Here is a 14,112-nt window from a genome sequence, read left to right on the forward strand (position 1 = left end):
CCAATCGCGTTGAAGGAGCAGTGTCGACGTCCACGATTGGCTCAAAACTGACATATCACGTCCCGGCTTTGCATAAACCTGTAGGATTGGTTCAAACGGGTACACACTGTCCAATCAGCGTCACCACTGATGAGAACTTGCAGATTCAATTCGCTCACAAAAAGTTGGGTTAATATTGTACCGTATACTTGTTGCTTTATGTTTAGTAATTCTGAATTTAGTTCGTGATTTGCCATTTTGTCGTTGTATATAGTTTGACCCGGTTTTAAATGGTTTGAATACTTTGGATCACTGTGTAAAGAGGTGGGGAATAGGGGATACCGCTACATGACTCGTTTGACTTTTTCATAGTTTATCATCGTATTTTTAACAAGCTACCTTTCCTGGGAGCTAAGCTAACTTGCAACATGATGACCCAAGGGGAGTGCGACGTTGACGCTAAACTCTCGCTAGCGTGATGTCCCGAAGCTGGAGGCGTAAGGCATTGATGTAATGATTGTGATGATGTAAAGGACGCCGTTGTCACGCCGTTTCTCAGACAGTTACCTTGAGATATTTCCTTACAAACGCGTCTCCTTGTCGTGTCGCCGACGTCCGCTTGACATTACACAGCCCTAGCATTTTCGCTGACATGTTAAGTGTGCAGTCGATCGATTAGTCGGGTCTGCGCCTGATAGGCTATGATACGGGAGGAAAACATAAAAAAGGGAGCTCGTTTAAGTTAAAATAATTGACTTGGAAGTTATCCTCGCTCATGAATGACAACGTGGCTTTAAGAGTTGAACATTTCTGAACGACATTAAAGCGACGCCTTTGGTGTGGAGGATTCGGTGAAAGATGTCGCTCTACAGGGGCATCGGCGGCGATCAGGTGATTTTTGTTGGAATAATTGTGTTATACACATGTATTTGATACCGGTGTGGAATTTATTGAGTGTTTATCGACGTTGCGAAGCTGCCTGTAAAGCTAAACCAAACGTCACAGCTCTATCTAGCTCGATAAGAGCACCATAGAGTTCGGTTGCTATGGCAACCGCACAGCAAGTGCAAGCTATGCTGCCAAGCTAACAAATTGCTTTTAAGTGACAAAACTCCTTTTTCTGTTGTTTCTCCGTGTATGAACTCATTTTAACTATTACAGTACATGAGGAAACAGATACCAAAGAACGCCAAGTATCAGCACATCAAAACAAAATTGGACACAGGTTAGGTTCTGGTTACTAATATTTATATTTATTACAGATCATTAAGCATCAATTTGCATGTGATATATTTGTGTGATGTCCCTTAAAAACAGGCGTAAGCATCACCAAGTATTTGGAGCGCCTGGAGGAGATAAAACAACGTGAGTGAGGCATTAGCATTTATCAATATGTGTCTCGCTTGCAACAATACTAAATAAATGACTGGTTTAATGACATTTTTTTTCAGACTACAAGTTCAACAAAGGTGAAATCTTCAAGCGTTTTAAAGTGACAACGTTTGCAGAGTTGGTGAGACATGTTGTTTTTTGTGTGTGGCTTTTAAGGTTTATTTTAGCCCTAAAAACATTGGTGGAGTTCTGAATTGTATGACCTTATTTGAACCTGTCATGTGAAGCTAACCACCATTGATAATAAACCATGGTTTTTGTACCTCAGGTACTTCAGGTAGCGACAGTGTCGGACCTGCAAGAACGTGTCAGCGGCGATTCATATCAAAACCTTCAAGGTAAATAATATTCTTCGTTCTGACTTAATAGCCATTGTTGCCATGCTAACAAGCTAAATGTCTCTTAACAGATGACGGCAGCGGTGACAGCATGATGGTGGCTAAACCAGAGCTGAACGGCTCAGTGGAGACGTCGGAGCCCAAGGATGCAGCGCAGCATCAGGAACACATCCAACCCATGAGGTCCACATTGCTAAGGTTGACAGCCATCTTGTGTGGAGTATCATTTAAAAATCAAAGGGATGAGGTTTAAGGCCTTTTCACACTGCACTTAAGTTTTCTTTGTGTTCAGTGCGGGGAGCGCTCCGTTGCAAGCCTGCCCAAATTTGGAAGTAATTGCATAGCAGCCTTGCAAGAATTTCTGGTTGTTAGTGCCAGCACTCTGAATTCACTCGATGCGACTTGCGACGTTGCCGCCGTGCCACTGTTGAGTTGAATATTTTTCAACTTGAGTCGTGTTGTGGCAAACGGCCGCCTTTTAAGTTACGCCATGATGTGACATGACGTTCTGTTTTCGCGCCCTCACAGCGCATACACAAAGAATGGGTTTGTCAGCAGCGTGCTTTGCTAAGTGCAGTGAGAAAGGCATTTTGATTTGTTGCATTTCTTTGGATTTTTCATGAAGGAGATAATATAAATGGAAATGTTGTACTGGGCTCCTCTGCTATTCAAAAAGGTTTAGAATTGCTTATAGATGTCACAAGATGGCGGCGAAGCACTACTTCCTATTAGACGGCTATGGTCTGACTCATCGAAACAATAATTGTATCTCTTTATTTAAAAAAAATAATAATGTGTATGTAAAATTATTTTTCATTATGTACAAGAATCAATTTGCAGATTATGTAATGATATTAATGAATAAAAAAAGTAAATTAAAATTAAATACATTTGAACTAGCGTGAGCAATTTTAGAGGGGTAAGAACAGCTAAATTAACTCATTCACCGTTTTTCATGTTGGCATCCATTTTAAAGCATTTGAGCTGATTTCACAAGGCCCACAGAATATTGTGTTCTGTGACAATATTGACACCAAACCTACCAAATAAAAGAGTAGACTCTCTTCTTTCACTACAAATATTTGTTTCCTCATACTGTGTTCAGGTGTATGGTCTCTAAACTTGTCTGACATCCAACATGTCGGCATATTTCTCTATCATAATTAATATAAGACAAGTTTCAATCTCTAACCCTTATCTCCTCACACTGAACTCAAATCCAAAGCGATGCACCGCTGCCATCTACTGGCGTCTCTTTATTATTATTTATGTACAGGCTTGGAATTACAGCACGAGTATACTCATGAGTGGCAGTAAACATCTGACTTCCAATTTAAACATTGTCATTGCATGAATGTTAAGGCAACACATTTTGCATTACATGGCCAACAGCCATACTTTGCCCATCTCACCTTGCTCCAGATGCTCAGTGAAACGAAGTCTCGCGGGATTTGCCCAAATTGTGCTTGATTTGCAGTTTTTGCATTTGGAATCTGCATTTTTGCGCCACTTTTGAGGCATATTTTTACACAGAAAAAAAAGGACATTTAAAAAAGATTGTGACAGGGTAGCATGTACTGTCAAAAATTGACTAAAATGTTCCTACATTTCCTCTGCAGCGTCATCAACGGTGTCGGCGAGCTGAACATGAACGGCGACAAAGCAAAGAATGTGGAGGAGGACCCGGATGCTGAAAAGCCATACACGGATTGTCCCTACCTGCTGCTGGACATGCGCGAGCGTGAGCTCTTTGACCAGTGCCACATAATCTCTGGTAGGGTCTCTTTCCCCCCTTGCTCCGCCCTCAACCTCGTTATCATAATAATACATCAAAGTAGAAAAAAAAATTTAATGGGAAAAAATAGACAAATATGAAATTTTTGACTCAAGAAATTATTTTGCGCAATGGTGGTCAGCCAGGAGGAAAGTGTCTGTAAAAGGCAACAAATCTCCCAAAATTGGGCTCATTTCTACAGAAAAGGATTAGGGCCAGTGAAGATACGGAGAAAAAAAAAAGGTTGGCAGGATTCTGATTTTATTTTCAGAATTCTGACTTTAAAGCGAGAATTATGAGATTAAAAATCAGAATTATGAGAATACTGACTTTAAAGTCTGACTTTAAACTTAAAAGTGAGAATTCTCACTTCAAAGTAAGAATCCTGCCAAACTTTTTTTTTCTCTTTTCACTGGCCATAATCCTTTTCCGTACATTTCACATTTACCAAGAAAAACGTGTACCTCATTGCCAACAATAGGTAATGTATCAATCTATTTATTGAGCAAACTGTAAGAAATCATACACGAGCCATCCAACTCTACACTCTCGTTTGCTGGCACCCACGTCACTCGTCAGACCAAGCCCTCTGTTTTAAAGCCATACACTTAAAATGTCACAGATACTACAGTCGAACATAAAGATGGCAACCTCAAATGCACAAAAATGATCACATGCATATTATGGCGTTTAATAATGCAAAATCAATTTGTATCCGATTACTCAGTTAATCGATGGGATAATCGGTAGAATACCAGATTCTAAAAATATTTAATAGCTGAAGCCCTAGTAAATTCACTATAGCCCAAACTATCATCCCAAGTGGTTTAGGTATATTTATTGAAATTATACGATGACAACATCTGGAGCATGACCTCATCCTTTCATGATGTCTTTCTTTCCTTCCAGCTCAAAGTTTTCCCATCGCCTCACTGTCACGCTGCATGAATCCTTATACCAAGGAAGTGCTGGAATATGTATCCTTCTTTCAATTTATCCCCCCCAAAAATATCTCCTCTTATTAAATAATGTAAATGTAAACAGACGTGCGGTTTGATCTTGAACGGTTCACGCATGTAGAAAAACGCCGAGGGTAAGATCATCATCGTCTACGACGAGGACGAGCGCATCGCCAGCCAGGCGGCGACCAGCATGTGCCAGCGCGGCTTCGAGAACCTCTTCCTGCTCAGCGGAGGTAAGGGGGCAAAGGTATTCGCGACGGCGAGCTCATCACCGCAACTTCGCCCACTACTGTTGTCATCTGCCAGGTCTCAAGGTAATCGCTCAGAAGTTCCCCGAGGGCATGACGACGGGCATCCTGCCCGCCTCCTGCCTGCCCCCCGCCGTGCCGTCCAAGTGGAAGAAGTGCGCCCCGCCGCCAGCGCCGCCGCCAATGATGCAGCCGGCGGCGCAAAGATGGAGGTTCAGCCCCGATGAGCTTGCCAAGATTGAAGGCCAGCTGGAGAACATCAACATGATGGGCAGTAGTAAGAAACTCTCAACAATTGCCATGTATAGTAATTAAGGCCTGACCAATTAATTGGCCGCCGATTATTATTGGTCTTCAAACATTGACCAAAACAATTATTTTCCGCTTAAAACGTTATAGAAGAAGAAAACCGAAGTTTTCAACGCTGTGAAAGTACCCTGAATGCACCATTTTGCTTGCGTAGCATTAGCAACTAGCCAGTGTGCAGCGTATGTTATTCTGTGGTCCCTAAGTGTCCTTTAAGCTGTTTAATGATACCGCAGTTGGAGTTAACTGTAAAACTAAACACGCGACGTTAAGAATTACATCCACTGTATATTTAAATACAAAACATGCTTTGTTTTTAAAACATCACTTGCCTAGCGCTAATGCTAAAAGCGAAGGGAGGATCCCATTCAAATTCCAACAGGAAGTTAGCATCGACTTCCGGAGTGTTTTTCCTTCAAATAACGAATATCCATCCACACACAAATCTTATGGGAACACACACCCACTGGTGAGATAACACTACGCAAAGACACAAATTCTTCCCAATGTGTGAAAAACGATGTTACCGGTTCGGTCATTGTTTTCCAAAGTAAAAACAGATTTCTGCAAAATGTCTTTATTTTGATTAAACACAGAAGATAATTTGTCTTCTTTCATGAAGGACTACAGAAATCATTGAAGGGGATTTGGACCATTTTTAATTTAAAAAAATGGTTCCAAACGATTACTTGAATAGTTGTTTATTAATTTGGTAATTGATTACTTGTTGATTCATTTTGACAACGTACGCATCACTTCTAAGTGCGATACAGTTCACTTTACATGATTCACTCTATGGAAAAATAATAAAAAAAATAAAATAAAATAAAAGTTACAGTTCTTATGTTATGTAAATAACATAAACAAAATGTTGAATGGTTCTTTGTGTGTGTTCTTGAGGTCGTACGTCCAGCCGCCTGTCGACATGCAGCAGTTTGCCTAAAGTGGGCAGCGCCCGCAGCAGCCGCATGGTGTCCTCCGCATCCTCGGTGTCCAGCAGGGACAGCGTCAGAGTTCAGAGGCCTTGGAAGTGATAGCACCACCAACAGCGCCTCCTGGTGCTCACCTGTAGTATTTTCTCCTTTTCTAACATGTGAATGTGTTTGCACATGTCTTTTGCACTCCAATGAAGGGTCAGTGGATCATGATGATGATTTGTTTTCTTTATTTTTATTAATATTAAATGTGTAAAGCAAAAGACACATTTGAATGCTGCATTTTTGTGAATCACATCACAACATGTCTTAATAATTGCAAACCTTAGTGAGTGAAGTGTGTGTGTGTGCGCGCGTGTGTATGTTGCATTGAGGGTGTCACTCAAAGGTTATGTGGTGAACTTTAAATAAAGTGTTTGCTGAAATTCTTCAGTGTGACTTTATTAATTTCCTAATGTTAAAGCGTTTTCTACATCATGCGTGCTCCACCAATGCCCAGATGAGTACGAAGAGCCCTGACTGTTTTGAACACTCCAGTTTCTTTGGGGAGGTGAATGGGCGGAGTTTTTCGGACCTCATTTGAAGTCATGTCTTCGTTTGTGACATGTGGCTGTCGCTTTAAGATCGTGCACGTACTCAATGCGCACCATGAACGAGCCTGACACAGATGCTGCAGTTACGCTTTGAGCCAGAGATGACAGTCGCGAGTAAAAAAAGGGACAAAAGTGCACAAAGATCCTTTCAACCTTGACATGAAAATATGTCAAAAGCTAAATTAAGCTAATTATGAAGAGTATTCATTAAACATGTTTGTTTTGTGGTTGTTGTACAACTGTTGGTCAGTTTCCAAAATTACAAGTTTATAGCATTTTATTTGATTTGTTTAATAGAATTTGACGTGATTATTTGTATATTTGATGTTTTTGTCCCCAAAAATATTTTATCACATTTTTATTTTAGTATATTTAATTTGATTCTATTTTTTGGATTTCAATGACTAAAACTTGTTTTTTTTTCAGATTGGTTTTTGAATTGGATGATTTCATTTTTTGTAAAAATCTTTTATTGAAGTTAATTGCAGTTTTTAAAATACACACACATATATATATATACATATATATATATATATAATTTTATGTTTTATTTGTGTCAATATAAATATTGTACAAAATGTTGAGTTTGGCATTTTATTCTGCTTTTTAATTTTTCGTTCCAGACAAAAAAGTCGACAAGAACGAGTTATTTTTCCTGACTGTTGCTTTATTGTTATTAATGACGTTCCTCTTCCTGTAGAGAACGATGTGCATCTCAGTAGAGGTTCTTGGAGGTGTGGTCCATGATGGCCATGAGGGCCAGCCACGTCTCTCTGGCAGTGGGGACGATCTGGTTGGCGGGCAGCATGAAGCCGTAGCGGCCCGTGTCGCGCAGCTCGAAGGTGAACGAGTATTTGATGCCCTGATTGTACGTCCAGTCGATGGTTCCGCCACTGGCCTGGTCTGGAACACGGGACAGAGTGTTAAAGGTTAGCGCAGGCCTCCGCCAAGATGTAATTATAAAGAGAACTCACAGATGGTGTTGATGATGCTTCCATATCGGTAGCGAGTGCGATAGAGAGAGGCCAGGTCGGTGATGGCCTTCCTAGCCAAAGAGTGCTGCGCAAACAAATCAATATTGAGTGTAACACAGCATCATCATACAACATTTGGGTTGATGGCCTACCAGCTCAGCCTGGTCCCTGACAGGCGTCCTGGTGTATCCGTAGGGGTACAGCAGCATCTGCGAGTACGAGTGGATGGACACGAAGGACTTGATGTTGCCGTGAGACTTGACGAAGTTCACGATGGAGCTGACCTCCGACTCGGAGTGCGCCCGCTGGCCGCGGTACGTCTCCGAGCAAGGACTGCCGCTCGCACCAGGGCCTGAGAGATGATAATGAAGAAGCATACTGACGCTTTACACTAGTGGCTCATAAAAAAAAGTTTACCGCCAGTGAGAGGAAAGGTAACTAGCTAAGTTATCAACAAAAGTTTTTTTTTTTTTAATGGAAAAAATGAAGATGCGACTGAATGGATTAACTGACTAAAAGGAACAATCAAGTGACTTGCAATGAAAGGAACTGACAACTGAAAGGAATAACGAGCTAACTAGCTGATTAACTAAAGAAAACAACAAATGATAAAAGGAATGAACAAGCGACTAACAATACAAGGCGCAACTGACGAACCAGTGATTAAATGAACAATAAGCGACCGTCTGCGTGAAAGGCCGAACTGACTACAAAAACAAAAGTAGCAAACAACTAACTAACCAAGGAACAACTAAGCTAGCGATGAAAGAAACATGACTACCAAACTATCAATAGAACAAACAACTGACATTAACTAATGAACGGAATTAGTCACTTGTTCATTCCTAACAAAGGAACAAACGACTGACTAGCTTATTTGTCCGCAATGAAGCCGCAAACAACTGCCCGACTAATAACTTCCCTTAGTAACAATTTAACAAAGACTGACTGGCTAATTAACTAATGAAGAATTGAGCTACTAGCAAACCATCCAACTGACTAACTTACGAAAAAAAGAACGACTTACCACCCAACAGAGGAACAATCAACAAACTCCATTTGTTAATTTATAACGTAGCTGGAAACAAGTAACATCATTTAAGAAAAGTTCATGAGAGGTTGCAAAGCAAGAAAGCTACGTTTTGTTAAAAATAATGAAAGTACAACCAACCAACTGAGAACAAACATTCGACCAACTAACAAAGTTGGTTATTCCACTGTTACTGTATGAGAAGACTATGTTGGTTCCTGCACATTACCTCCAAAACCAGCGTCCCAATTCCTGTTGGGATCCACGCCCACGCAAGAGGAACCAGGATTGGGCTTCCGAGTCTTACGCCACATACGGCTCTGAAAAAATAAAAAAACAACGTTAAAAAAAGCCAGAACTGTATACTAGTTAGTAATATTGTTGACGCCATTGTGTTGCAATGCAGACTCACGCTAGTATGCGTGTAGTAGAAGCCATCGGGGTTGGTGACGATCTCCAGGAAGATGTCCATCTTGTTGAGGATGGCGGTGAGGGCAGGATCGCGGCCGTAATCGTTGACGATCTGAAAATGACATACCGGTGAAAAATACGGAGCGAAATGCGATTCACGTAGAAGCTGAGTGCCATCGGATCACCTTTTTGGCGAACCAGGCGCCACTAGCCTGAGTGACCCATTCACGAGAGTGGATGCCCGTGTCGATCCAGATAGCGGGACGCTTGCTTCCACCTGTGCTGAACTGCGAACCAAAAAAATAAATAAAATGCTTTTGTTGTATGTTGTTGTCAGGAAAAGGATTATTTGCTCAAATCATGCTAATGGTGCTAACTAAATGCTTACACTAACTAACTTAAGCAATCAGTCGAAACAAACTAACTAATACTGGAACTGTAGATTTCATGTAAGTGTCGACTTGTTACCTTGAGCACGTTGAGAGGACGCCCCTCGTAACTTTGACCAATCACCAGCTTGCTGACCAGATTGGGATTCTCGGCCACCAGCATGTCCTGGAACCTGTACAGCTAAACGCGCCGTGTCAATAAGCTGAAGACAACAACCAGCAATCAGCCGCTAACAAGTGAAGAATGGCAGTGAGTGACACCTCGTTGATGTTGTGATATCTGTAGAAGTCGAAACTATCGGTGTTTCTGGGCTCGGCGTCACGGGCAGAAGCGTCCATCTCCTCCTGCTCCTCCTCCAGGATCACCTGAGGAAAAACAACTAGCATGTCAATCTCTGCAGTGTAGACCAGCTGCTGCACACAGCTATTTTTTCCCACCACAGCTCCATCTGCTGAATCCACTTGGTCACTGCCCCCACTTGGCCCCAATGCAAGTGGACCGTCACAACCAACAGTGAAAATAAATTCTACAAACAAATGGCAGAGTGAATGATTGATTACCTAACTAACTAGCGACAGATCTATGTACAAACAAATAAGCAGCTATCTAACTACCGAAGAATAAATTAACTCATTCACTGCCATTGACAGCTATAGACTTCAAAAATTTATTTTAACTATTTCTTATTAGTTTAACACATTTTTCCATTTTTGTTAACAAGAGTATGAAAACCTAGATTTGTTTTTGTACATTTAGAACAGATATAAAATTTGTGATTAATTGTGAGTTAACTAGTGAAGTCATGCGATTGTCTGATGCCCTTAATTTTTAATAATCTTTTCTTTCTTTAATATTTTTTAATTTTATTTTTAATAATCTTTTTTTTTATAAGGAAAATGATATAAAAAATTAAGGGCGTCAGGCGATTACAGTTTTTAATCGTAATTAATCGCCTGACTTAACCAGTTAACTCACGATTAATCACAGATTTTATATCTGTTCTAATACAATCAAAACATTCTAGGTTTTCATTCGCCTGACTTAACCAGTTAACTCACGATTAATCACAGATTTTATATCTGTTCTAATACAATAAAAACATTCTAGGTTTTCATACTCTTGTTGACAAAAGTGGGAAAAATGTTAAATAGAAATAGTTCAAATGAATTGTTGATGTCTATCGCCGTCAATGGCAGTGAATGAGTTAACAAACAAAAACCTAATTAATTACTAAACAAAAACAACTAACTCAACAAACAACTAATAAACGTCAGTACAAACAACTAACCAACTAGTTATAAAAATAATTTATAAAAAGAAATACATTATGAACCAAAGACAATCGTGAGACAGTAATTAATGAACAACTAACAAACTAAATCACTAACAAAACACGTTCCTAACTAACAAAACCAAACGATGAGTAAACAAACAAATGATTAACTAAGGAATGTGACTAAGCAAATCCTAACATTTGCATAAACAATCGAACTACTAACTAAATCACTAACTAACTAACTAACTAACTAACAAGCTAGCTAACTAACAAACTAAAATAATTGGTCAAACAACCAAATCAGCAAAACTGGGAATACTAACTAACTAACTAACTAACTAAGGGTGTTCTGACCTGCAGGTCCTCAATCATGATGGAGTATTCAATGTCGTTGGTCTCTAGGAAAAGTTTGACGGCCTCCAGACTCCCGAGGGGAACTCTGACGTCCACGTGAGTGTCCACGTCTCTCGCCTCCATCCAGAAGTCCAGCTACCATGCACACATGCACACACCCCCACACACACTACATTATCAATACAATATCGATCGATGAGGTGTTGTTTTATACTTTCTTGCCACCAGGGGATGTTGTCTCACCCCATACTCCTCCATGTCCTCCATTTGATTCAGTAGAGACAGCTGCGCTTCATCCTTTGCCACCATGCGAAGAACCTGATGTCTTTGAACACAACAGAGATTGTTCATCTTTTTTTACGCCATACAAGAATCGAATATCCTTGAACGTAACACACAGTGTTTAACAATATACCTTTTAACACTATTGTATGGACAACCTGGTGTCTTTGATCATAACAGCAGATTTTACAACCAAACGAAGAACCGCATGTATATGAACATAGCACACAATGGTTTACGCAACTTATTGGTACAGTGCCATCTTTTAACGAAACACATTGCAATAAAGCAAAAACCGCACTATGCAGTGTAACCATTTGGCAAACCTGATGTCTTTGAAAACAGAACAATTCTTGACACATTATTCTCTTCTTTTTTTTTACACGTCTATGCCAAGTCGTTAGGAACACACAACATTTGGACACAGTCACGTAAAGAACATGATGTCTTTAAACATAACACACAATGTTTTACACTTTTACACGACAATGGTGAAAACCTGATTTCTTTGAACCCAACCCGCAATGTTTTCTACGTTTCTTTTTACACAACCATCAGAAGAACTTGATGTATTTGAATGCAACATAACACAATTTGCAACAATGCAAAGAACCTGAATTATTAATATTATTATTATTGTTTTTACAGAAACGTGTAAAATACTTTTTAACCAGATCCTGTTATTTTGAACAAGTCGCACATACGTGTGAAGAGCCGGATGTCTTTGAACACCACACATAAAGTGTCAGAGCATTAACACACCAGTAGGAAAGAGCGAGTTTCCACACACGAGTCAGGAAAGACTTATGTCAACATACACTCACTTCGCAGGCCACTCGCATTTGCTCCTTTAGCTGAAGCATACCTGTAAAGAGTCATTCAAAGTGAGCGGGATAGCTACACAAATATGATTTTTTTTTCATGTTTGTCCACGGAATTTATTGCTCCAAATTGACCCCCCTGGGTCACAAATACAAATAAGAACATTCTGTCCTGCACTAGAGTAAAAAAAATAATAAATATATATATATATAGTACGATCATGGAGGCCTAATCGTCATCCTCTGCCTCGTTCTTGCCAGTCTACACTGCCAATTGCACAAACTGCTGCTGCTGATTATAATGAGGTCAGAAATGTGTATTTTGTGCACAATTCAACCTCGGCTTAGACTATTAGTAGCATCAACTCACCCTTCAAATGTCTCCTTGCCCAGCGCGGCAACGAGCAGCGCGGCCAACACTAGCAAGACCCTCATCGTGACAGAACTCAAGAGTCCCGCCCGGGACCCCCCCGCTCGTCCCTTTATGGACCCACCAGGATCAGGTCAAGCCCACCTTGCTCAAGGGCAGGGAGGTGTGTCAGCAGCTGCGACGATTCCCACGCTGCGTCGGAGGCCAGCTGACGGCCCACCTTTGATGGATTTGTGACTCTTTCAATCCTAATCGAGAAAAATAACAACTTTTATACTTTTTTTTTCAATCATCAATAGGTGACGTGATCAACAATCTGCACATCAACCAGTTCAATAGGAGCACCTGCATAATATGATGATTTATATAGTATTAAAAAAAAAATTGTAACCAAATGAGAAGAGAAGAGTTTCTCGCAAGACAACAGGAAGATGCGTCTTCCTCTTTTGCGACCTCATACTGTTGCTAATTAAAAAACGACAATAAAAAATAATTTTGATGTGAATGAACATCTAATAGCCTCTATAACATACTTGGGTAACACATTTTTAAGTCGCATCGTTCTCCTGCAGAGAATGTGCAAATAGTGGAAATTATTTTGCCTCCCTTCAACATTTATTTTCCTTTAGGAGAAAAACAACCTTTAGCACTGCTTACCAGCTGCAGCTTTGCCTTATGAAGGACAACTGATAGCAAAATAAAACCATGCAGGTGGTTAAAAACATCTGCCTCGATCTCACACACACTCACACACACCTTGATGTTAGCACGTACCTGCTCACTGAAGATGTCTGACATATGAAGTGTCCTCTTATTCTGTGTGCCTTCTTGTCACAGTGAGACACAGAACTTCCTTCTTACCCCCCCCCCTTTTTTTTTAAACTGTCAGTCATATAAATGTACAAAATCTGATCTAAGTGACATGGAAGAATTAAAACGGTTGCATCCCCAATAGTTCTTTATAAATGCAAAAAAAAAGGCTGGAAAATGGTTGGTTAAATGTTTTGTATTGTAGCCCCTTCAGACCCGCATTTTTTCTGCCTGGCAAAATGTATTGAATTATTAATTATTATTTTTTCCCCCACATAAGAACAACATTTTTAAAAATGGGGGGGGGGGGGGGGGTTATCTCATATTTTTAGTAGTAACATTTTTAACATGAACATCATGCAAATAAACTTGCGATTGTGATTGGTTGGTTAAGATCCAATCATGAACCAGAAGTGTTGACATCATTCAAATTATGTGTTTTATTGGTTTGGATATGCGAATATGTCATGTCCGTGTTAATGGAGCAACATGTTTGTTTTATTCCATTTTATTATATTTGCAGTATGATGCAGTACCTTTCTAAACCAATACAAGCAACGAAAGTAGAAACTTTTTGTTGTTATTGGGGGGTGGGGGGGTCTGTTAAATTATATTTATTGTCAAATTTATTTTGGGGCAGTTATTTTAATTGTGCAAGGGTATGTAACTGTATGTTCTGCATGTACGTATATGTGTGTATACTTGTGTCTGTGTGCTTATGTCTAAACTATGCGACCACAAAATATTTACAAAAATATTTTTGGTTTACATGCATTTTTTTAAAAATACAACAATATTGTGGTTAAAATGTATGAGGGAGTTAAAGGTTTTTGTTTTTTTATTACCTTTTACTATCAGCAGTATTAA

General features: G+C 39.9%; 2 protein-coding genes across 2 annotated transcripts; one reads left to right on the plus strand and one right to left on the minus strand.

Annotated features, from left to right (window-relative positions):
- The first annotated feature begins 122 nt into the window (after window positions 1–122).
- On the plus strand, window positions 123–6,359 carry cep41 (centrosomal protein 41). The gene is made up of 11 exons (XM_086073822.1): window positions 123–870; window positions 1,141–1,204; window positions 1,297–1,344; window positions 1,431–1,492; window positions 1,640–1,709; window positions 1,781–1,907; window positions 3,329–3,483; window positions 4,393–4,460; window positions 4,564–4,678; window positions 4,752–4,970; window positions 5,900–6,359. The coding sequence occupies exons 1-11, from the start codon at window positions 838–840 to the stop codon at window positions 6,031–6,033; spliced, it is 1,095 nt and encodes a 364-aa protein (XP_085929948.1). The 5' UTR covers window positions 123–837; the 3' UTR covers window positions 6,034–6,359.
- Window positions 6,360–7,173: 814 nt separating this feature from the next.
- cpa5 (carboxypeptidase A5) lies at window positions 7,174–12,603 on the minus strand. Its single transcript, XM_086074311.1, has 11 exons — window positions 12,436–12,603; window positions 11,206–11,287; window positions 10,963–11,097; window positions 9,593–9,697; window positions 9,411–9,512; window positions 9,128–9,229; window positions 8,944–9,054; window positions 8,761–8,851; window positions 7,654–7,853; window positions 7,502–7,586; window positions 7,174–7,430 (listed from the first exon to the last, which is right to left on the minus strand). The coding sequence occupies exons 1-11, from the start codon at window positions 12,498–12,500 to the stop codon at window positions 7,243–7,245; spliced, it is 1,266 nt and encodes a 421-aa protein (XP_085930437.1). The 5' UTR covers window positions 12,501–12,603; the 3' UTR covers window positions 7,174–7,242.
- Between the last annotated feature and the right edge of the window lie 1,509 nt (window positions 12,604–14,112).

Source organism: Leptonotus elevatus, chromosome 4 (assembly GCF_054856555.1).
Source record: "Leptonotus elevatus isolate MCC_2025b chromosome 4, RoL_Lele_1.0, whole genome shotgun sequence".
In the NCBI taxonomy this organism is placed as follows: Eukaryota; Metazoa; Chordata; class Actinopteri; order Syngnathiformes; family Syngnathidae; genus Leptonotus; species Leptonotus elevatus.

Coding starts and splice junctions, on each gene's coding strand:
- cpa5 (XM_086074311.1), bottom strand. CDS start 12,500: ATGAGGGTCTTGCTAGTGTTGGCCGCGCTGCTCGTTGCCGCGCTGGGC. Junction 11,288..12,435: donor GGCAAGGAGACATTTGAAGG/GTGAGTTGATGC, acceptor TTGTGTTCAAAG/ACATCAGGTTCTTCGCATGG. Junction 9,230..9,410: donor GTCCTCTCAACGTGCTCAAG/GTAACAAGTCGA, acceptor TTTGGTTCGCAG/TTCAGCACAGGTGGAAGCAA.
- cep41 (XM_086073822.1), top strand. CDS start 838: ATGTCGCTCTACAGGGGCATCGGCGGCGATCAG. Junction 1,345..1,430: donor CCTGGAGGAGATAAAACAAC/GTGAGTGAGGCA, acceptor ATTTTTTTTCAG/ACTACAAGTTCAACAAAGGT. Junction 4,461..4,563: donor CCAAGGAAGTGCTGGAATAT/GTATCCTTCTTT, acceptor TCACGCATGTAG/AAAAACGCCGAGGGTAAGAT.